The 21,382-nt window shown below is 41.6% G+C and overlaps 3 protein-coding genes across 4 annotated transcripts; 2 read left to right on the forward strand and 1 right to left on the reverse strand.

The window, feature by feature from the left end:
- Positions 1-3,460: 3,460 nt before the first annotated feature.
- marcksl1b (MARCKS-like 1b) lies at positions 3,461-6,263 on the forward strand. Its single transcript, XM_020090944.2, has 2 exons — positions 3,461-3,934; positions 4,853-6,263. The coding sequence occupies exons 1-2, from the start codon at positions 3,848-3,850 to the stop codon at positions 5,387-5,389; spliced, it is 624 nt and encodes a 207-aa protein (XP_019946503.1). The 5' UTR covers positions 3,461-3,847; the 3' UTR covers positions 5,390-6,263.
- A 2,667-nt stretch (positions 6,264-8,930) lies between these two features.
- Positions 8,931-13,935, forward strand: hdac1 (histone deacetylase 1). 2 transcript variants are annotated; one of them, XM_020090876.2, is made up of 12 exons: positions 8,931-9,048; positions 10,024-10,136; positions 10,451-10,568; positions 10,747-10,821; positions 10,925-11,063; positions 11,304-11,445; positions 11,533-11,625; positions 11,753-11,861; positions 11,938-12,318; positions 12,408-12,563; positions 12,650-12,695; positions 13,014-13,935. In XM_020090876.2, exons 2-12 carry the CDS (start codon positions 10,062-10,064, stop codon positions 13,039-13,041), a joined length of 1,362 nt encoding a protein of 453 aa, XP_019946435.1. In that variant the 5' UTR covers positions 8,931-9,048; positions 10,024-10,061; the 3' UTR covers positions 13,042-13,935. The 2 variants fall into 2 exon arrangements, with proteins under 2 accessions (XP_019946435.1, XP_019946433.2); XM_020090874.2 differs by having other exon boundaries at positions 8,974-9,130.
- A 1,015-nt stretch (positions 13,936-14,950) lies between these two features.
- eif3i (eukaryotic translation initiation factor 3, subunit I) lies at positions 14,951-21,124 on the reverse strand. The gene is made up of 11 exons (XM_069516232.1): positions 20,984-21,124; positions 20,511-20,603; positions 19,890-19,977; positions 19,673-19,738; positions 19,387-19,536; positions 18,337-18,464; positions 18,031-18,141; positions 16,510-16,599; positions 16,335-16,408; positions 15,499-15,591; positions 14,951-15,405 (listed from the first exon to the last, which is right to left on the reverse strand). Exons 1-11 carry the CDS (start codon positions 20,984-20,986, stop codon positions 15,324-15,326), a joined length of 978 nt encoding a protein of 325 aa, XP_069372333.1. The 5' UTR covers positions 20,987-21,124; the 3' UTR covers positions 14,951-15,323.
- Positions 21,125-21,382: the final 258 nt, after the last annotated feature.

Below are 21,382 nucleotides of genomic sequence, written 5' to 3' on the forward strand. Positions count from 1 at the left end.
GTGAATGATTGCGGCCTCTGTGCTTTTCACCCCCTGACGCTCCCTGGTCCCATGACAATGCTTCCCTTATATGCACATAACACACAGACGCACATGTGCAAACACACACAGACACACATTACGCAGAGCAAAGTGTCAAGTGCTGTGATGAGGAGACGATGAGCCGGCGCTTCATCACTGCCCGCAGCGCTGTCGTCATCACTGTCACACCGGGACGGGGGGGTTTTCATGGAAGAAAAAGAAAGGAGCACTTGATGTGGTTCCATCTGTAAAAGTTAAGCATGATGGCGTCTCTCTCTCTCTCGCTGCCTCTCCCCACAGAGTTACGTACCTCAGGCAGGCTGAAGAAGCCCATTGACAGGAGAAGATGGCTTAAGGAGTCGGGAGGGCCTGCGTGCCAGGCATTCCACAGCACACAGTGGACACATTATTATGACTTTTACAAGGCCAGCCAGATACTATAGATACAGCGTGATACGTGTGTGAGAAAAGCTTGTCCACTCAGTGTGACTGCAATGAAATGAGCACAACGAACGCAAACCACAGCAGAAGATACCTCTGGTGCATTTTAATAAATTCAAGACTGAACGACTGCAGAGTTTTTTTGGCAAGATGCTCAGTTTTGCATGCAAAAATCCAGACGTGTAAATACAGCGATAAATCCACTTACAACTCCCCTTATTGAGATTAGTGAAGCTCTGAGTAGCAGTGCTTCAGAGGGAAGGAATCACTGTATATTTGTTTTATGTCCTCTCACTTAAAAATGATGATCATAAAATAATAATCAGCATCATAACACCATGCCAAGTCCATATCTCTCAAACTCAGCTCACTTCAGTCTCCACATGAGAAATGTGGACGGAATTCAAGGAGACCTGTGTCCAAATTCTTCTATCTACTTTTTGGGATGTTTTCTGTGGTTTTTCTTTTTCATGGAATTGTTATTGCTTCAGCGTACTATGATATTTTAGACAACAGTGTTCTTCCAACTTTGTGTCAACACTTTGGGACAGGCCCTGTTCCAACATGACAGTTTCCCTGTGCACAAACATGTGGTCTACTAAGTTATTTACATTTTCTGTGGAAAGACTTCTGGAAGGAAATGAAGCAGTCATGGCAGCATATTAAAAGAGTAGATATATATTTTTATAAATAAATAATAATAAAAAAAAATATATATATACTTTTTAGTATTAGTTATTTGATGCTATACAAACTAGGTGAAACGTCGTGACTGAAAGCTGAGAATGACCCCTGATTGGTCGACGCGTGGATCGATGGGATACATGCTCCAATTCCCTGCTTGCTACTGCGCAAGATGGTGGCATTTGTATCCAGGATATTTTAGCATAATTTCTGGATTGTGAGAGGAAGTGGAGACATGTCGTCCATCTTTATATACAGTCTATGCTAAACCTCATAAACCATAACTTGCCATTAACAAATGCGATATGATGTATGAGTTTTACAGCTGTTCTATGCCAAGCTAAGCTAATCAGCTACTGGCTATAGCTTCAAATTTAGCATATGCATGTCAGTGGTCTCATGTATCTCTCAGTGAAAGATTCATTTAGTAGCCAAATCAATATTCAGTTGTTCCCATTTGTTTTTCTAATGTCCACATACTTCTGGCCACATGCCTACACTGATCTACTGACTGAGATCAAGACACAGTAATCTGCATGTTACAGTAATATACATCAGCAGACGGTGACATGAACACAGTCACATGAATATGAAGTTTGTAGTTTTATGTAAAATGGTATTTACCATATTAAAAAGTACTTGCCGCGGTCATGAAATACACGCATAATTGTTTTAACTGCGTTAGAGATGCTTTTTACATATTATATAATGTTGCAACTATGAAAGCATAACTTCTATTTGCTTTACGTGTAAACCAGAGAGCTGAAGGCTCCAGCGTCAAGACAGGGCTGCTGACACACATTCCAATGTTCCCAAGTCTCGCAAAATCAATTAGGCTGATTGGCTGCAGTGAAGATCAGTTTGTGACATTGAACACTGAAGTCTTTTTCTCGCAAAGCTGAGATTTGTAGCTTTAACAGCTGATGTGAAGAATGTGTGTGGGAGAAAACGATCAGGTGGAATTTGCATGATCATCACACTGACATATTTTGCTCCTGGTATGTTGTTGACAAGCAGAAGTGAACAACAAACCCAGTCATGGAGCCATGAGGAGACAGCATGGCTGTCCAACGCTGATCTTTTTCTCAAGTCTGATCACCAAAAAAAAGTGTCCCCATATTCACGATGAGCACAACATTGAACAATAGATTAAACCCTCATTCACCATTGTAAGGCAAAAGTGGGTCCATTTTACTATTCAGCTGCATAGACAGGAAGGAACTGCCTGGAGAAAAAAGGAAAAGCAGACGCAAGAAACTCATGAATTTTAAAATCCACATCTTCCATCTCTTCCTTCTGAACTTTTCACCTGTGCCTTTTGTCACAATTCTTGCCCCGTGTCATGTCATCTGTCGCATACTCATTTCTGAGAGACTGTGACCATGATCTCATGACCATCTTAATTCACTTATTTTGAATAATCGCCGTGCAAAGCTGGTTAGCTACAGCTGATCAAAAAACACTTAGGTGTTCTGTCTCCAAAGAGTCCAGTGTTGGTCAAACTGAAATAAAATCGACATGTAGGAATTTTCAGCATCTCCTTTATGAAAGGGACCCAGAAATATTACTTGGTGCTCATATCAGTCACTACTAACTGTCAAAACATTTCAGAACGTGACTCTGAATCAAGGCTGTATCGACATCTGACAGAAATCAGCTCCTGGCAACAATGTGTCATCCTTTATTTTATTAAAACTCTGACTAAATGCTGAATCAGAACGTAAGTTAAGATGTAAGCGTCTTTACTGAAACCAAAAGAGACACAGTCAGAATAGTCCCTGCTTGCTTTAACAAAACTCTTGCAATGGAGTGCATTACCTCATACAGAAACCATAGTGGAAAAAGGAACTTACAGGAACTAATTACTGTTTCAAGAAATTCTTGTGCAACAGGCGGTTTGTAGTTTTTAAGAAAATATCGACATATATAAGGAAAACTACTCTGAAGGTATATAAGTGTGTGTAAGTAAGTGTATATAGGTGACTACAACAAATGAATTTATTCTTATTACAGCTTTATCATACTTGCATTAACTTCTATGTGTATAAATGCTCAGGTTGTAGGGTGATGGATGGATGGACTGATTAATGGATTCTTTATTGATACCAAACTAGGTTCAATTTCTATTTTCTTTTTCATCTGAACATTCCTGAGAGCAGAACTAATTAAACACACACAAACACACAAACACACATACACAGACACACACACACACACACACACACACACACACACACACACACACACACACACACACACACACACACACACACACACAGTATCTATTTAACACTGGGTTCTGTTAAACTGGATTGATTTCCTCGCAGGGGTTCTTCTGACGGGGCGGAGACAATTAGGGAGTCGGGGATGATTGGCCGGCGCTGGCCAGACGTGCACTCGGGCTCAATGCTGATTGGCCAGACCCGGGCCGGGTCCCTGGTGGGGGCGGGGCCTCGGACCTGCTGTATGTTGAGGCGTCGCGTTGAACCAGTGCAGAGTTTAGAGGGTCTCCGTCTGCCAGGGTGACGAGTCGGGACGTGCGAAGACTGATCAAGCAGAACTCTTTCCACCGCTTGGATACTAAACTCAGCCCGCAGGTTGGATTAACTTCAGCAGAAAGAAAACACAGTTAAACGCTCTTTTTTCATTTTTCTTTTTTTTTGCTTTGACTTTTGCTTTGGAAGAAACGCAGTCGAAGACAATGGGATCCCAGTCATCCAAGGGAGAGGTGGTCGGCGAGGGGGCCGCTGCTGCTGCTGATGCTGCGGCTGTGAAGACCAACGGACAGGTAAGTCCTCCGGCTCCTCTCCTCGGAGCTCAGATCGTCCATCCGATGCGTTCATCCACACGCACAGTTCCTCCCACAGCAACCCCCTCAACTTGAACGTGCGGGGCTCGTCAGGTGGGAGCATCTCTTGTCTCCTGCTCGTGCACGGGTCACCCACCCCCCTGCCAAAATGTATAAATTGAAGTATTGCACATATTTCCTTCAGAGTTGAATCCAAGTTCAAAGTGCGTGTGTGTCTATTTGAGGTTCTCACCCAAAAACCTGCACAACGTGTGTGATAGTGTGAGGCAGAGAGTGGGGGGGAGGGAGGAGGGGGAGGCAGCTCCAGCACGTAGGCAGTCTACTACTCCTCCCTTGTTAAATACGAGCCCGTCGTCTGATTATTATTATACAAGCTGCCACTTCACCAAATTTACACCCTGCGATGTTTGGGTTTTTTTTTATGTTGAGATGAGTCACATTCAGTCGTTGATTTCATATTTTGCATGATTACTGGATCATTATGAATGGAAATGACCCCCCACTCTTATTTAGTGACACAAACTCTGCCTTCATTTGAGAATCATATCAAATGAGATGATAAATAGGGATTGTTTGGGGATTTTTTTCCGGTGTGAGGGTAAAAATGAGTTGTTGTAATTCTTCCATCGATGAGCTCCAGTCTGCTCTTTGTTGAGCCGCTGTCTGTCTGGTGCCTTAAGCCGTCTGTGAGGCACTACCGCCGCCTATCGCCTGATTAGAGTACTGCAAGGCGTCGCCTCAGCCGGGCGACACGGTGGTTAATTGATGAGCACGACGATGCCATGAAAAGAAATGAGAAATCCACATGAAAAACAGATCCTCTTTGTGTTTCATGCATGTGCAGGAGGTTAAGCTTCAGAAACAGATGGCTTATTGTGTTTTTCATTCCTCTTCCAGGAGAATGGACATGTGAAAACCAATGGCGATGTCTCCACAAAGCCTGATGGGGATGCTGCTGCCACCAATGGCTCAGCTGAGGCAGCCAAGGAGCCTGAAGCCGGCGCAGGAGGCGACGCCATCGAGCCAGCGCCTGCTGCAGATGGAGAGGCTGCCAAACCGGAGGGCGAGGCCGCAGCCAAGGAGACCCCCAAGAAGAAGAAGAAGAAGTTCTCCCTGAAGAAATCTTTCAATTTCAAGCTGAACCTGAAAAAGACCAAGAAAACCGAGGCGGTCAAAGAGGAGGCGGCCGCTGCCACCCCCTCTGAGGAGAAGCCCGCTGAGAACGGAGCCGCCGCTCCTGCCGAGGAGAAGAAGGAGGAGGAGGTGAAGGAGGAGGCTGCCGCTGCAGCTGAGGCCCCCAAGGCGGAGGAGACCCCGGCAAAAGAGGAGGCCCCAAAGGAGGAGGCCAAGGAGGCAGCTGCTCCAGCCCCTGAGGCCACAAAACCCACAGAGGAGAGCAGCTCGACCCCCGCTCCTTCTGAAAAGAAAGAGTGATTGTACCTTTAGCTCACAATGAACTGGGTGAACTGTTTTGCAAGAGAGAGCGAGAGAGAGAGAAAATTTAGAGTATATATATATATTTATATATATATGTGTATATGTATACATATGTATATGGATATATGTATATGTAAATATATACACATGTATGTGAGAGACTCCTTCGACGTGCCACTTTTCGTCATGATAACAAGATGACAGACTAGATTCACTAGATCACTTCCCTGGTTTCTGCTTGACATCTGGACCTGGACTGAGTTTTAGGATGTGGGTCGGTCACGATGTGGAAAATGGATTTCAGTGGCTGGAACGCGAGCTGTCAACACCATGAAGCATAGACGGATGAAGAATGGCTCGAAGAGGATGGAGCGGAAGCATCTTTTACCCTAAAAAATCTGCAGAAGAAGATGCCTCCCTGCTGAAGGAATGAAGCTAGATGATATACTAGGACACCACCACCACTTGAAATGACTGTTAATAGAGAAAAAAAAATGAAATCAGAAAATTAAAGAGACTTGCCAACTTTTTACATTCCTATATTTTAACCCAAATTTGAAGTATTTTGTGGTGTATTATAGAGAACCATCTTAAAGATTCAGAGAAGCTATGTCTTGTTTGTTTAAAGAAAAAAAAATAGATGATTTTGATTTGTACCTTACTATGAAAAAAAGAACACTTAAGCTTGCTATCTTCACTGTTGCGGTTTGATATGAAGCAGAGTTGTTTTATCTGTCGTGTGTGAGCCTGAATCTGCTTTGTCTCTGTAAATACATTGGATTGATTTCTGTTCTTTATTTTGCTAATGTTGACAGATGTTACTGGTTTTATTGTAAAGTTGATAATGGTAAATAAATGTTAGTTACCTGCCGGCGCATGTGTCTTGACAGTTATTTGCATCATGCATTAGCTTATCTGTTTAGCATGTTTACAGATTTTGTAAAGCCACAGGAAAGCCACATATATGGAGACTAACAGCAGCACGGTGAGGATGAGGGATACAGAAATTAAATTCCTCTAATTTTACATGTTCTGGTGTCTGCATATTAAACAAATGGAAGCACATTGCAGTTGCACTCTTCCATATTTATTTAACCCGAGAAACTGATTACCCATTGCAACTTTGAAAGGTGAAATAACACCATCAATATTTTATAACAAAATCACAGCCAAATTCATAGAAAATACAAACTTAATATGGTCAGTTTTCACCTTGTGCTCCTGTTTCACTACAAATTGGGATACTCCTTCATTAGTCCCACTATGTGGGCATTTGCTGTGCTACAGTAGCAATGGAGATGGTAAAAATAGACACTAGATGAGTAAACATACAATGTAAACCCATGGAAATAGAAAAAATTTAAAATGACATATACTCTGTTTAAACATGGCTACAATGGCTGTTATTCAGCTGAAAGTAGAGTAAAGCAGTGGTGCCTTTTCAAGAATTGCAACATTAGCTAAATCAGTGTGGTCATATAATCAGTTGTGACCCAGAAAAATCTGGGTAAGGCCCTAAAGTTTGACATTAATTGGGTATTATTTGACTGATTCATGTAATTATCAGCCATTATTGGGACAAACAGGCTTTAAACCAACACCACCACTGACTGTAAAAGTAAAAGCACAGTGTTTTTAATTCATATGGGATTAGGTATCAAATGATTGCAAATGTCACTTCCTCAACATGTCACATCGGTCATAATCTGTGATCATCTATGAGACGGTAAACGCCCACACGCTTTGAGCTGATTGGAGCTAATTGAACACACCAACACACACAGGGTTAGCTGCAGTTACTCCTTGCCCTCTATTAGTCTTGTGGCTCTGAGATAATCACCACTACCGTCCCTTTCTATTACTTCTTTTTCTTCTTCTTCTTCTTCTTCTTCACGTGTACAGTATTCCTCCCATTCAAAGGCGGGCTGCCTCCTAAACATGGCTAACTGAGCACATCAGCCATGTTCTGGGGGAACTGACCTAGTTCACATGCTGATATGATGAGCTGAGATCTGAGCTACATTTGGACCCGAGCTCCAAACAGTTCTGAATTATTTAAACAAGCCTACAGCTCCTGGTACATGCGGCCCTTTGTCTCTTGTTGCAGAGGCATTTAATAACCATTTGCACTATTATTTCCATTAAAATGTTTTATAAATTGTAGGAAAAACCACCAGAAGGCAAACCTCTATTGTGTAAATCTTTCATAAAACCTGACAGCGTACACTAGAAAGTAAGTAGTCAGCTGTAAATGTTTCCCTGCTGCTCCACAAGTGTTTCTTTCATTTATTCTATTCACTGATTTGTTTGTACCTGAGGTTGTGTGACTGATCACTTCAGAGACACTGCATTTCTCATTTAGGAGTGACATGGTCTGCAGAGATCTGGAAGATGCATTCAAACCACATGTGAGCTCACAGTGACACCTGGTGGCTGTTACATGCAGTACCACAAAGCTGATAAATACATCTATATCACTAAACCATCAATAAATGATAAATATAGCAACCTCTAAAAAAGCACACACACACACAGGTTAAAATCAATAACCCTTTCATTCACTAACATCACACCAAGGGCATTTCTAGTGAATTTTAAACAAGGATTATTCGTGTAACATGTGCATTCCAATTGTTATGCTGTTATACCACTATAATGTCATTAAATGATTAAACAGCCATATCCTTAAATTATTTAACAATCATATCCTTAAATACCTTGATCATATGCAAAGATACCTCTATCATATTCTTAAATACCTCAATCATATCCTTACATACCTCATGCCCTTAAATACCTCTATCATTTCATTAAATGATCATATCCATAAATACCTCAATCATATCCTTCATCATATCATATATATAAATACCTCTAATGTACTTAAATACCTCGATCATATCCTTAAATACCTCAATCATATTCTTAAATACCTCAGTCATATCCTTCATCATATCATATATATAAATACCTCTAATGTACTTAAATACCTCAATCATGTCCTTGACTACTTTTATATCATATACTTATATACCTCAATCATGTCCTTAAATACCTCTATATCATATCCTTAAATAAATAAATCGATTATGTCCTTAAATACCTCGATCATATCTTTAAATACCTCGATCATGTCATTAAATACTCTATATCATATACATTAATACCTCAATCATAACCTTAAATACCTCGATCATATCCTTAAATACCTCGATCATATCTTTAAATACCTTGATCATATGCTTAAATACCTCAATCATGTCCTTAAATACCTCGATCATATCTTTAAATACCTCCATCATGTCATTAAATACTCTATATCATATACATTAATACCTCAATCATATCTTTAAATACCTTGATCATATCCTTAAATACCTCGATCAAATGCGTAAATACCTCATTCATGTCCTTAAATACCTTGATCTTATCTTTAAATACCTCGATCATATCTCTAGAACCCTCTCTGTCTATATATCTATATAGATATAAATATGTATATAAAGGTAACGATGTGCACAGTCTAGACTTCACTGTCTGGTGCTGGGCCTGAGCTGCTCGCTTTGTGACACCGGCGCCTCCTGGTCGGGCGGGTGTGCGGCTGTGATTGGTCGATGGGAGCTCAGCGCGAGCTCCCCGGTGCAGCAGCGGAGCCGGTGGGTACGAGTCGGGGGGCTAATTGGTGTAAAATGGCGCTGTCTCAAGGAACAAAGAAAAAAGTTTGCTATTACTATGACGGTAAATATCCAGCTTGTTCACCTCAGACTCTCTCGTGGCTGAAGCGGATTCTATGGCGCCGGAACGTTCAGGGAAATAAACGCGTATTTGCTTTTTTTTTTAAAAAACGAGACACAACCAAGCTGAGCTAGCCGGTGTAGCGAGCTAACGTTAGCTTCCTCGATAGGGCTGAGTAGCGCATCCTAGCTACGTGAGCAGGTTAGCTAGCAGATAGCATGAAGCTGCACGCAGGATTTCACCCGGTGTTCCCCTCACTTCCATGTTATCCGATGACCGGATCAACCCCTTCAGTTTATGAAAGCGTTGTACCGCTCTGTAAAATGTGTGTGTGAGCTAATTGTGGCGCTAATCACACCAGTCTGCCTCCAACTTGCTAACAACTTCCAAGAATTGGCTGACAGATGCACCGGCTAACAGTTTGATCATGTAGGGGAAAGTCTTCCTGTACAATAATCATAGCTACTGAATCAATGTCGCGTGTGGCTCTTGTGTTTCTACACTATCTAAAGAAGAGTGGCACTTTATTTGGTGTCCGAATGAAGGAGAATGATTTAGCAGATCCAGAGCCTTGCCCTTTATTCTGAAAAACATCTGGGTGAGAGAACGTGTGAATAAACAGTCCTGTCAAATCGATCGTGTTCTAGTATTTATAACTCTGTAATATCAGGTCATATCCGGTTCACAGGGTTTTGATACTGTACAATCAGCCTCATGTGGATGTAGGTCCAATTCAGCACTTGTTCACTTCCATCACATTGAATTGATATTCAGGGAATATTTTTGAATGAAGTTTTGTATTAAGTCCACTCTAACGTGAGGGATATAAAATGTGCCATAACATTTTTTTGTTGATTTGCAATATAAACTTGTCTGTGTAACCTTTTCTCTCCAAGGTGATGTGGGTAACTACTACTATGGCCAGGGCCATCCCATGAAACCCCACAGGATCCGCATGACACACAACCTCCTTCTCAACTATGGACTGTACAGGAAAATGGAGATTTATGTGAGTGAGATCACTAAACACAAAAGTTTCACTGGCATTTTAACCATTAACCATGTGAAATTACATCATAGGTAGGGGTCTTCAGTAACTTTCAAAGGGATCGAAGGTTTTCTCCATTGATGCTTTTTTTCACACAAGCCTTTATGAGCTATTCTATATCTCTATATCTCTATATCAGGCACAGCAGCATCTGAAGCCCCTTTCCTCTCTAACAAAAACCTATTCAGTAGCATCACTGTCGCCAAACTGGAAAGTATAAGTACTACTGACAAATAGAGAAAAGGAATCCTCATTACCTTTGTGTCTCTTTCCAGCGGCCACACAAAGCCAGTGGTGAAGAGATGACAAAATACCACAGCGATGACTACATCAAGTTCCTGAGGTCCATCCGACCAGACAACATGTCTGAGTACAGCAAACAGATGCAGAGATGTGAGTGTCCACTTCTCCTCAAACAGATGCTCATGTATTCTACCTGCACTGAGCCAATTACAGTGCATGCCCACGTATGCATACAGCCATGAGGAACTGCATTTTGTTTAGTTTCATTTTAAAAACCTGTTACTGTCCACGTATGTTGAATCTCTCTGTCCTGCTCTTTTCCTCACAGTCAATGTTGGAGAGGACTGTCCAGTGTTTGACGGTCTGTTTGAGTTCTGCCAGCTCTCAACAGGAGGCTCTGTCGGTACGTTGTCCCAACCACCACAACCAATGACTGTAATACTGTCTTCACAGAGGACAGACAAAATGTAATTGACGCCATATTTTTACTCTATTCCTTCTTGTAGCTGGAGCAGTGAAGCTGAACAAGCAGCAGACAGATATCGCAATTAACTGGGCAGGCGGACTCCATCACGCCAAGAAGTCTGAAGCTTCTGGTTTCTGCTACGTCAACGACATCGTCCTTGCCATCCTCGAGCTGCTCAAGTAAGCTGAGCCTCAGTGCCGCTCGGTTTGTGCATGACCGTCCTGTTTCTGCACCCATCTGACACCTGTCATGGAGCTTCATGTGTGACACACACAATCCAATCTTCTTCTTATAAGCCAAACACCAAATTGCTGCCTTTGACTTTTTCTTCTTTCTTGGCTGGTGCAAGTTTTGTTTGCAGTTACTTATCTGTCTGGATCTCTTAGGATGTCATTAACGGAATTGTCTGTCCTGTGTAGGTACCATCAGAGAGTGTTATACATAGACATTGACATTCACCACGGTGATGGGGTGGAGGAGGCCTTCTACACCACAGACCGAGTCATGACTGTCTCCTTCCACAAGTATGGGGAATACTTCCCTGGCACCGGAGACCTGAGAGTTAGTTGTTTGTTCTTAATTCAAGTCCTGTATAAACCACTTGTGCAGATGTGGACAGTAATTCAGTGATAAATCCAATTTGTGCAGGACATTGGAGCTGGGAAGGGCAAGTACTATGCAGTAAACTACCCACTTAGAGACGGCATCGATGATGAGTCCTACGAAGCCATCTTTAAACCAGTGAGTCAGTTTTTATGAATCAACTATGTAAATATACATCCTGCCTCTACCTGCTGCGCCCCCCCTCCAGTGAACGCTCGAGAAAGTAGTAGTGCGGACATCCTGAGTTTTTGTGTGTGTGCTTTAGATCATGGCTAAAGTCATGGAGATGTACCAGCCAAGTGCTGTGGTTCTCCAGTGTGGAGCTGATTCTCTTTCTGGAGACAGACTGGGCTGCTTCAACCTTACCATCAAAGGTATAAACACACATCACGCTTCACAACATTATATCTTATAAACGTACTGGGAATTGAACATGAGTATGTGTTTTAGGCCATGCCAAATGTGTCGAGTACATCAAAAGTTTCAACCTGCCGCTGCTGATGCTGGGCGGTGGCGGTTACACAATTCGCAACGTGGCCCGTTGCTGGACATATGAAACGGCCGTTGCCCTGGACTGCTCCATCCCTAACGAGCTGCCCTACAACGATTACTTTGAGTACTTTGGGCCCGACTTCAAGCTGCACATCAGCCCGTCCAACATGACCAACCAGAACACCAACGAGTACCTGGAGAAGATCAAGCAGCGTCTGTTTGAAAACCTGCGCATGCTGCCTCACGCCCCGGGTGTCCAGATGCAGGCAATCCCAGAAGACGCCCCGCACCCAGACAGTGGAGACGAGGATGAGGAGGACCCTGACAAACGCATCTCAAGTAAGAAACATCCATAGATACAGACTTTGGTCAAGTCTGTGTTTGCTTTTGAAGGTATTTAAAAAAAACTACGCCTGTTGTGTTTTCAGTTCGGGCCCACGACAAGAGGATAGCATGTGAGGAGGAGTTTTCTGACTCCGAAGACGAGGCAGAGGGGCAGGGAGGAGGCCGCAGGAACGCAGCCAACCACAAGAAGCCTAAACGAGTGAAGAAGGAGGAAGAGAAGGAAGGAGAGGAGAAGAAAGGTAACTCTCATTCACAAGACAACCTTGTATTTTTAGTTGAATTAAAAATGATTATTAATTATCTGCCTTGTTGCTTTGCTTCCCAGAAGTGAAAGAGGAGGAGAAGGAGGAAGAGAAGATGGACACATCAGGGTAAGAGAGATGGACATTCAAAGTATAGTAGTATAACAGATTGGCCAAGTAACCACATTTCAAGAGGCATCTTCATTGAGTCTTATTTGATGTTTTAAAAGAAGGAAAATACCCAACCCACATTGCTGGTGACATTTTCTGTGTTGAGGGGATAAACCACAAACATGTTACTTTTCAGGAACAGGAATTATCTTTGGCTGCTAGGAACAGTCCAGTGTCAGTATCAGTGTTGTCTCCTGGTCTAATTGAAGTTACCCTGCTGACAGTTTGTTGCCAGATATGTTGGTGCTTAAAAACCTTTGATTCTTTGTTTTTCAGACCAAAAGAGGAGGTGAAAACAACTTGAAGTCTGGCACAGGGAGAGAATGATGGTCGTACTATTTTCCTCAAGCCCCACTGACTCCCCTGCTCTCCTCCTATGATGACAGGACCTCCTTGTATTCCACTGTTATCACGTGTTCCTATTGGCCGGCCTGGTTTACACTTTTCCACAATTGTTCCCAAGCTCAGTGAAGCACCAGTTGTGTGGGTGTGGACCAGAACGTTTACACAGTATATGATGAACGATGACATTTTTGTTGCCTTTTCTCTTCTCAGTGTTAACCCCACCCAACTGGAGCTCCATGCAGTGAAAAACAAACGCCATAAATCCTTTCCAGCCATTGTGTGAACCAGGTCTGCTGTAATGTGAAGATGTAGAGCGTTACTGTTACTTTCATGCCAATTCAGATTTAACATATATGTGGGACCCATGATAAGTTACCTGCAGAGACGTAGATGATTTATAAGTCTAGTGCTCACATGCAAAAATGTCTATTTATGGTACTGTTAGAATAACCAGCGTTCACCAAACTGAAAGTCTGGCTTTGCTGTGTTCATTTATCAGTGAATGCATGTTTAGAATGATGTCGCCTTTGACTGTGTACATATTACTCTCCCTTTTACCCAGTCAGTCCCTGTTCTATGCTCAGTGTTAACTTTATTATTTTTTTATTTTAAATGTCTGTCCCATCATTCCGTCTTCCTAAAAAGACAGTGTTTTTCAGAGTGTCAGTGTTTCTCCTCCTGAAATGTTTGTGTGAATGGGTATAAACATTGCGTTGGGGAGCGAGTGACCTGTTTTAGATATTTTGTACCATTTTAAAGGTGGAGTGAGCTGCTCCACATGTGGTTGTTTGGAGTTCTATCCTTGTGAAATGCACATTATCATAACTTTGTAATAAAATATAAAGAAAGTTGATGGTTACGTCTTGATATAATTTACAATCCTAAAATCTGAAATTTATTGGTAAGTTTATGCCAGTTTTTAATTGACACTGGTTTAGATGAAATGTAACATCACTTTGAAATTTACCACTACCTCAAACTGTGGGCTGGGTTCAGCTGGAACAATATGTAGCGAAACGTTACATTTAAATGTAAATGATGTGGATTACAAAAACATTGCAACTGTGGCAGCAGGGAAGGCCATTCTTGGCATCGCAGAAACTCGGTAAATGTGTTTTATACTTCAACTACGCGTCGCGTCACTGTCTGATTTAGCTGCTTCGAACATCTTCAATTGACGTACACCAAGTAGCAAATGCCACATTTGTAGAAAAATCCAGAGGGTACCACCATTAAACCCATGTAGGCGTAAAATATGCCACCTTTTAATGGGTGAGATGTTTGCATACATTTACCTAGAGTCGGATGTGTTGTCACTGATGAACTGCATCGTGATTCACTGAAATTCACATCAGGAATACAAAATGCAGATGGAAAAATTATTTACTTGTTGACAAACGGTCTTATTTCCAGTCATACCCATTTTCCAAGGCAAATTAAATTTCAATAAAACCTAAAGGTTTGAGCTTTCAAATATGTATCCATTTGGTGAAAAACTACTTTTAAAACTGCTTTTTAAAAGGGCACATCAGGTCTACCTGGGATAATACGGCAGGGCCTCACTTTATAAACACCCACTGAACAAGAGAAAATGTAACTGTTTCACATTGTTTCAAGTGAACCTGTCATTCAACCAAGAAACTGTCACAGAACTGCATCACGTTTGAGATTGAGTTTTCAATTCCAGCAGGTTGTGAATGTTTTTACCTGGTTTTTACTCTGCCAAATAATGTGTTTTCATCTGCGTTTCTTTCTTAACCAGATTACACAAAAACTACTTCACACTGACCCTCGGAGTGCACTTGTAGTTCTGGTATTGGTGGAAGTTAGTAGCTGAATGATTAAGAGCTCCACAGATCACAAAGAAATGACTTGAATAGGTATTTTTATGGTAATTCATGGTGGAATGGCTTACAACAGTGTTAATAGGTCAAATTCTACTCAGCTGCAGAATCAGATTATACACAGTTCGGAATCAGGGGGTGTGGCTTAAAGTCCAGTCATGCTAAATTTTGCAGATCCAGGGTACAAAAGTTTTTGCTGTTATGCTTCTGACATCGCCAAGACAGTTTCCAAGTGTTATTACAAAAACGGCCTTTTAAAAACACACCACACTCACAGAAGCAGTCAAATAGCTCTTGTGACCTCTTTTCCTTTATTTGCAGGAATCTGACCTCCTCCTCCTGACTGGGCTGAGTGTTGTGGTGGTTGGAGCTGTGGGGTCGAGGATCCTGATTCTTTTTATGCCTCCAGTTCAAAGTCAAAGTAGTGCGGGTCAAAGTAATGAATCCTTACGTATCCGTCTTCCCCTCCACTGCTGTAACTGTAGACGACAAGCACAGGAGCAGAAACCCATTATTACAGCGACTACTTTGTTTTACACCTGTGTTATGTGAAGAGCTTATTTGTCTCTTACCTCTTGCCATCGGGGTGGAACGCCACACAGTTGATGGGGCCGAAATGTCCTTTGACCCTGCCGAACTCCTCTTCATAGGCAGCGTGGAAGAACCTGAGGATAGAAAAGAAACGTGGGTCAGCAAATGAACAAGCCATGTTATCACACTAGTATTTTACCTTGTGATGAGTGAACAAAGAATTGCGTTCTTGCATGGTATAAATCCATAAAGTACAAAAGAGTAGTAGGTGGAATAAAGTCATAACATGAGTCAGGTTTAGTCACTTTAGAGGGTGAGAGAGTCTGAAGATCAGTCTGTCACCAATGTTAAGATGAGGAATCTGGAGCATCTCGATCAGTTATACTTTAGTGTAAGTTTCACAATTAAAATCTTTAATCTTCTGTCTTATCAGCACCGCATTATCAAAAGTATCAGGACTTTGGAAAGATTGTGATTTCTACTCTGAAAACAAAACAACACAGAAATGTTTGTGGTTGACTGATGCTCATGATGGTAACATCTGTGTTGATGTGCAGAATCAATGACACTGGTTCAAGATGTTGGATCGAGAGAGAGTCAAACACCAGCCAGCAGTTCTGTTCTTGCTGCTTATTTTCACTCCAAAAAAAAACTTTTTCCTCATGATATGACTTTATTCTCCTTAAATTACAACTAAATAGTCAAAATATTTCCACTTCATTCTTGTTATATTACAACTTTATTCCAAAATCTCAGAAATGTTTGTCTTCAATATGGTCCAACTACTCCGTTACATAATAAACTGTGCCCAGTGTAGTGGAAATGACAAAGCATCTGTGAAACATTAGGTTTAAAGTGGACAGGTTATCATCCTCACCTGGCCTCAAACTTGCCAATCCTGGTGGAGGTGGTGGTGACCTCCATGGCTTCCTGTCCACCTCCCATCACCACCTGATTCACACACACACCGAACACAAGTGTTCCAGGTCAATGATGCGAGACAGTTGTTGTTGTTGCAGTAGGATACATGTTGTACTAAAGTTTTCTCTTACATGATCCATAATGGGGGAGATAGCGGCAGAGTTGACAGGTCTCTCTGTCTTGAAGGTCTTGATGTGGTCCAGAGTAGCGGAGTCAAAGAGCTGAGAGGAAACAGAAGACAGCACAAGCTCAGTGACAGAGAGTGATATCAGACAGAGGGTGATTGTGGGACATAACTGTGAACAGACACAGCAATAATTGTCAGCAAATACATCAATATCAATATGATGCACTGACAAGGTTAAACCGTCTAAAGCTTAGCCGTGTTACACCAAGTTCCCCTTCTTGCTCTTGTCAAGTTGACCATCAGATTCAGAGCACACAACCAGGAACTGGTGATGTTAGGCCTAGATAATAACAGGTAAGTGGAACCAACATTAATTAAAGTTTCATTATTTAATACATCAATACAGGCATCATTCTGAATTTACCAAAACCTGATGGTTCGGCCTTGGGGTGTTCAAAATGCAGTTACAAGACTCATCACCTGATTTCCATTACCAAAAAAAACCTATGGTGCCTTTCTATAATAAAATAATAAAAAATATTTGCTGTGCATTTCCTTATGCTTACTTTTAACATAATAATAAAGTAACACTGAATAAAAATATTTGCTGTGGATTTCCTTGTGTTCACTTTTGAAAAAGAAACCCAAATAATAGATAACTAACTCTAAACCCAAAAATAACAGTGTTCATATACCTTTTCACCTTAATTGTGTTATTAACAATTCTTTCAAAACTAGAATGTGCAACCATGTGTCACTCGATGTGAAACAAACTGTCAACACTTCCACAGCGAATGTGTTGTAAACATAAGTAATACAACTCACACTAAGATCCAATGTTGATCAGCAATTTGTCCACCTGCTTCTGCATCTCTTTCTGTATTAGTTCAAACACTTTCCAGTTTACGTTTTGTCCGTCCATCGACAGCTGGATGAGGATGAGTTTCTTCGTTGTCGAAGCTGCAGTAGCTTCGTTGGATGTATTTGATACACCAGAGTTCATAAATTCACAAAATGAGGATTGCGGTGCTAGCAGCAGCTGTTTCATGCTTTTCCCCCCAATTCATGTAACCAACAGGTGCACCCCTGCCACGTTTGAAATGTTGAATGTTTTACAGCACACCTCAGTCTTAAAAATTATTTAGCTTGTTGTGTCTGATGTTCTGTTTTCTTGCTGTTATTTGTCCTCATTGTGAAGCACTTTGCAACGGCTGTTTTGAAAGGTAGTTATTATTAACTAGTCAGTTTTCTGTGCGAGTTCAGCTTGTAAGCTGAGTTGGGTTCGTTCCACAAGCAGTTGTAAAGGCTGTAAGAAACACTGGGTGTAGTGTCTTGTCACACAAAATGACTGAAATGCTGGAGCTGGTACCCCAAAAAAATGACACAGGAAAACTTTCATTTTTCAACTATAATTGTAATGATGCTTGTGGAATTATGTTTTGTCTTTATATGCGACAATAACAGATATTCTAAACTGTGTGATTACAGCTGCATAGTGAGCCTGGAGAGTTGACAGATGTCTTACCTTGGCGCTGTTGTCTTTTGAGGCACTGATGAACATCGTGAGGTCCACTGATGTCTGGATGTCGTTGATCTGTTTGGTGTGCTCCTTGGCCTTCTTCAGGATCTCTCCAGACTGTCCACAAATAACAGACATCAGGACATGCTAGTGGAATCTTCAAAATGTCTCTCTCCTGACTTCCTGGTCACCCTTGCCTCAACACTTACATATATACGCTTTACATCCTTACTCAGTGAAAAATACAAATACTTATTTTCTGGCAAATTAAGTACTTATAATAATTATTGCATTCCAATATGTTACCAGTACCTTGGCGCTGAACTGGTTGAACTCTCCGTTCTCGTGACCAGCGATGACGAACTCTCCCAGAGGCCCCCACACAGCACTGGTGATCTTGTGATCGTTGCAGGGTATCGACAGGTACGGCTGGTTGTCCTCTGCAGAGATGGAGGGATTTGCTTGTTATTCAAATGTGAACAGCTGTATTCCTGCTGATCAATATATTCTCCAGCAGTGTTACTGGGTCACTGCATGTCAAATCATCACACCTTGGGGCAAAACCATCACAGATCTTAATGAAATGATGGTTTGATCACATGAGAAACTTATAGAACTGAAATTTCATGTGTCATGGATCCTAATTAAGGGAGATATGGGCAAATGAAATTTGAACTTTTTGACTGACTGGTCATATGTCTTTTAAATAATATTAAAAAATAACAGCATTGTGATTGATTATAACAATTAATTTCCCAAAAACATATATTTTAAAATTGGTTAAATTTTAATCAGTGTCAGCTGATAGCTCCAGAAAGTTTGGTCTTTGGTTTTTCAGTCATAGCTAAACTATCACTATTTAACTTAAGTGACATCACCAACTAGTACAATGTTGTTGAACAGCAGTCAGTGAACAGAGCATCATCAGGAAAATGGAAGATACTAATGCACTATGTTGATGGCTCCCAAGCCACTAGATCATTTGTTCAAAGAAATAAAACATGTGAGGGATCATCATTTTTAAACAGATGCATGATTTGACATAGAGTGACCCTTTAGGTAAAGGTACATACATGATGGACAATGCATAATGTTGATTTGCATCAACAAATGTCTAAGAATCTCTCCTAATGTTTCAAAATAGCCATGTATTAGCTAACACCAAACAGCAGCTAACAACACAAAGGGGAGATGTGCAGTGATGAACAAAGGTTTTTTTTATCCAAATTGTATACAATCCATGTTTAATAAAGTAACACAAGACGAGTGCTAATAAGAGCTGGTCTGATCTATATTAAAGGTGAAATAATTTAAGTCACTGCTGAGTGAGAACATCTGTTTTAAGAGCAGTGTGACATGTACCGATCTGCTGTGGATCCCTCAGGTCGAAGAAGTTCAGGAAACACTGGTAACCCATCTGCTTGTCTGTGGAGAACATGATGATGTTGCCGCTGAAGTCGAAGCCGCACGTCCTGACAGCAGAGTTGGTGTGGAGCAGGGCCAGCTGTTTACCTGTGCACCACAGTGGGACGGAGGAACAGCAGGTTAAGTGGTCGTAGGATCTCAAACTACTGCCGGAACTTTCTAAAGTGAAATCTAACTGAGCTGAGAAATTGTGCAACACAAGCCTGCAGCTAGTTTTACCTACCGGTCTCACAGTCCCACAGTCGACAGCTGTTGTCGGCTGATCCTGTCAAAACATTTTTTGTGTCCCCTGAGAGAAGTAATGTCAAGGAACCAAACATGTATGACATCAGCTAGTAGAGCTACAGACACAGCATCACTGGAATATGAGCTCAAACATTATACACTGTTTATTATTGTGATAAAACAACAGGTAAAAGTGAAGTTGTTGAGAAGGATACAGTCACAGTCGACACACCACACAGCTCCTGTGTGTCCATTGTAGGTGCCCAGCCTCTCGCCATTGACAGAGTACCACACGTTGGTGACCTGCGGAGAGGGACATTGGAGAAGATGCAGTGGATAAATTACAAAACAGACAACAGGAATCGGTACATGACCTCAAAACAATCGAGCAGGGTTTCTGCTGGGCGTTAAAAAGTCTATAATTCAATCATCTGAATTAAAGGACTGAATTACAAAAAAAAAAGAAGACTTAAATATATTAAAATGTAACGTACTGGGTCTGAAATATGTTGAGGTAGATCTAAATTAGAAATATTATAATATATATGACAGCAAGCTTGTGACGTCTCCATGTGTTGTGGTTCTTTCTCAATCACACAATTATTGGCTGTAACAAAACTAGAAACAAGATCAGCTACAGTCTCTGTCTGTAGTTTGAGAGGTAACACGACATTTTGAGAAATATTGTCTCCTAGGCTACTTCACCTGATCTTTGATTATGGACACATGTCTGTGATACTCGGGCTCCGATAATCCTTCATGTCCGTCGTGCTTGACATCGGTCTTGAATTGATAATTGTATTGTACAAAGGAGCAGAACCACACAATCAACTCACCGTGTCTTTAGCTACTGAGAACAGCAGGTCTCCTTCTCTGTTGTACTTGATCTGGGTGATGGACCTCTCGTGGCCCTGCAGCAGGATGGGTTTCTGTGGGGAGGGATGGACGTTAACATCTGGAGAACAACAACAGCTGGAAACTAGGATCAGTCTCTGATCTCTGACTCTGGGCAGGTGCTCGCGTGGAGACGCGTGGATGCTGCCTCCTGTGCTCACTCACACTCACGTTAAATCAACATGTTTGTTTTTAAATAAAAGCTACACTGAATCCCTCCGCTCCACCTCCACCGTGCAGCTAACACCAACTAGCTCACGTTAATGCCAACGTCGACTCATTCGGAGGCTAAGCTAACGCTAGCCGGGACAGTTATGCTAGCTAAACCGAAGCTAACACTGCGGGTGAGACAGCGGGCGCAGCTCTGGGGTGAGTAAAACTCGCGGGGTTTTATTAAAAGAAGAAACGCACTAACCATTGTTATCGGCGGTGAGCTGCCACTCTGTGGGGTTTAGTCTCCACGTCTCTTCAAAGAGAGAAAAGATGAACACTCGTGTTCCAGGCGCCGGAGCTGTGGCGGAAAAGGAAGTGGTTTTCTTCTTCTACCAAGTGTTCGAGGTGCGATTTGCAGCCGTTGTGCATTTCTGCCACCTGCTGGATTATTGAACTCCTACAAAGTCTGGAAAATCACAGTAGCATCAAAAATAGATTTAATAGAAAATAACAAAATAAACGGGACTGAAATGTTGAAATAATATAAAATGGAGAGTAAGAGGAGTCATTGAAACAATTTGATTTTAAAAGATGAGCAAAGATATTAAGACATAAGTATATCAAATGTCTGTCATGGTGCCTTTTACCTTCTATATATATG

This window comes from Paralichthys olivaceus, chromosome 20, assembly GCF_024713975.1.
Source record: "Paralichthys olivaceus isolate ysfri-2021 chromosome 20, ASM2471397v2, whole genome shotgun sequence".
In the NCBI taxonomy this organism is placed as follows: domain Eukaryota; kingdom Metazoa; phylum Chordata; class Actinopteri; order Pleuronectiformes; family Paralichthyidae; genus Paralichthys; species Paralichthys olivaceus.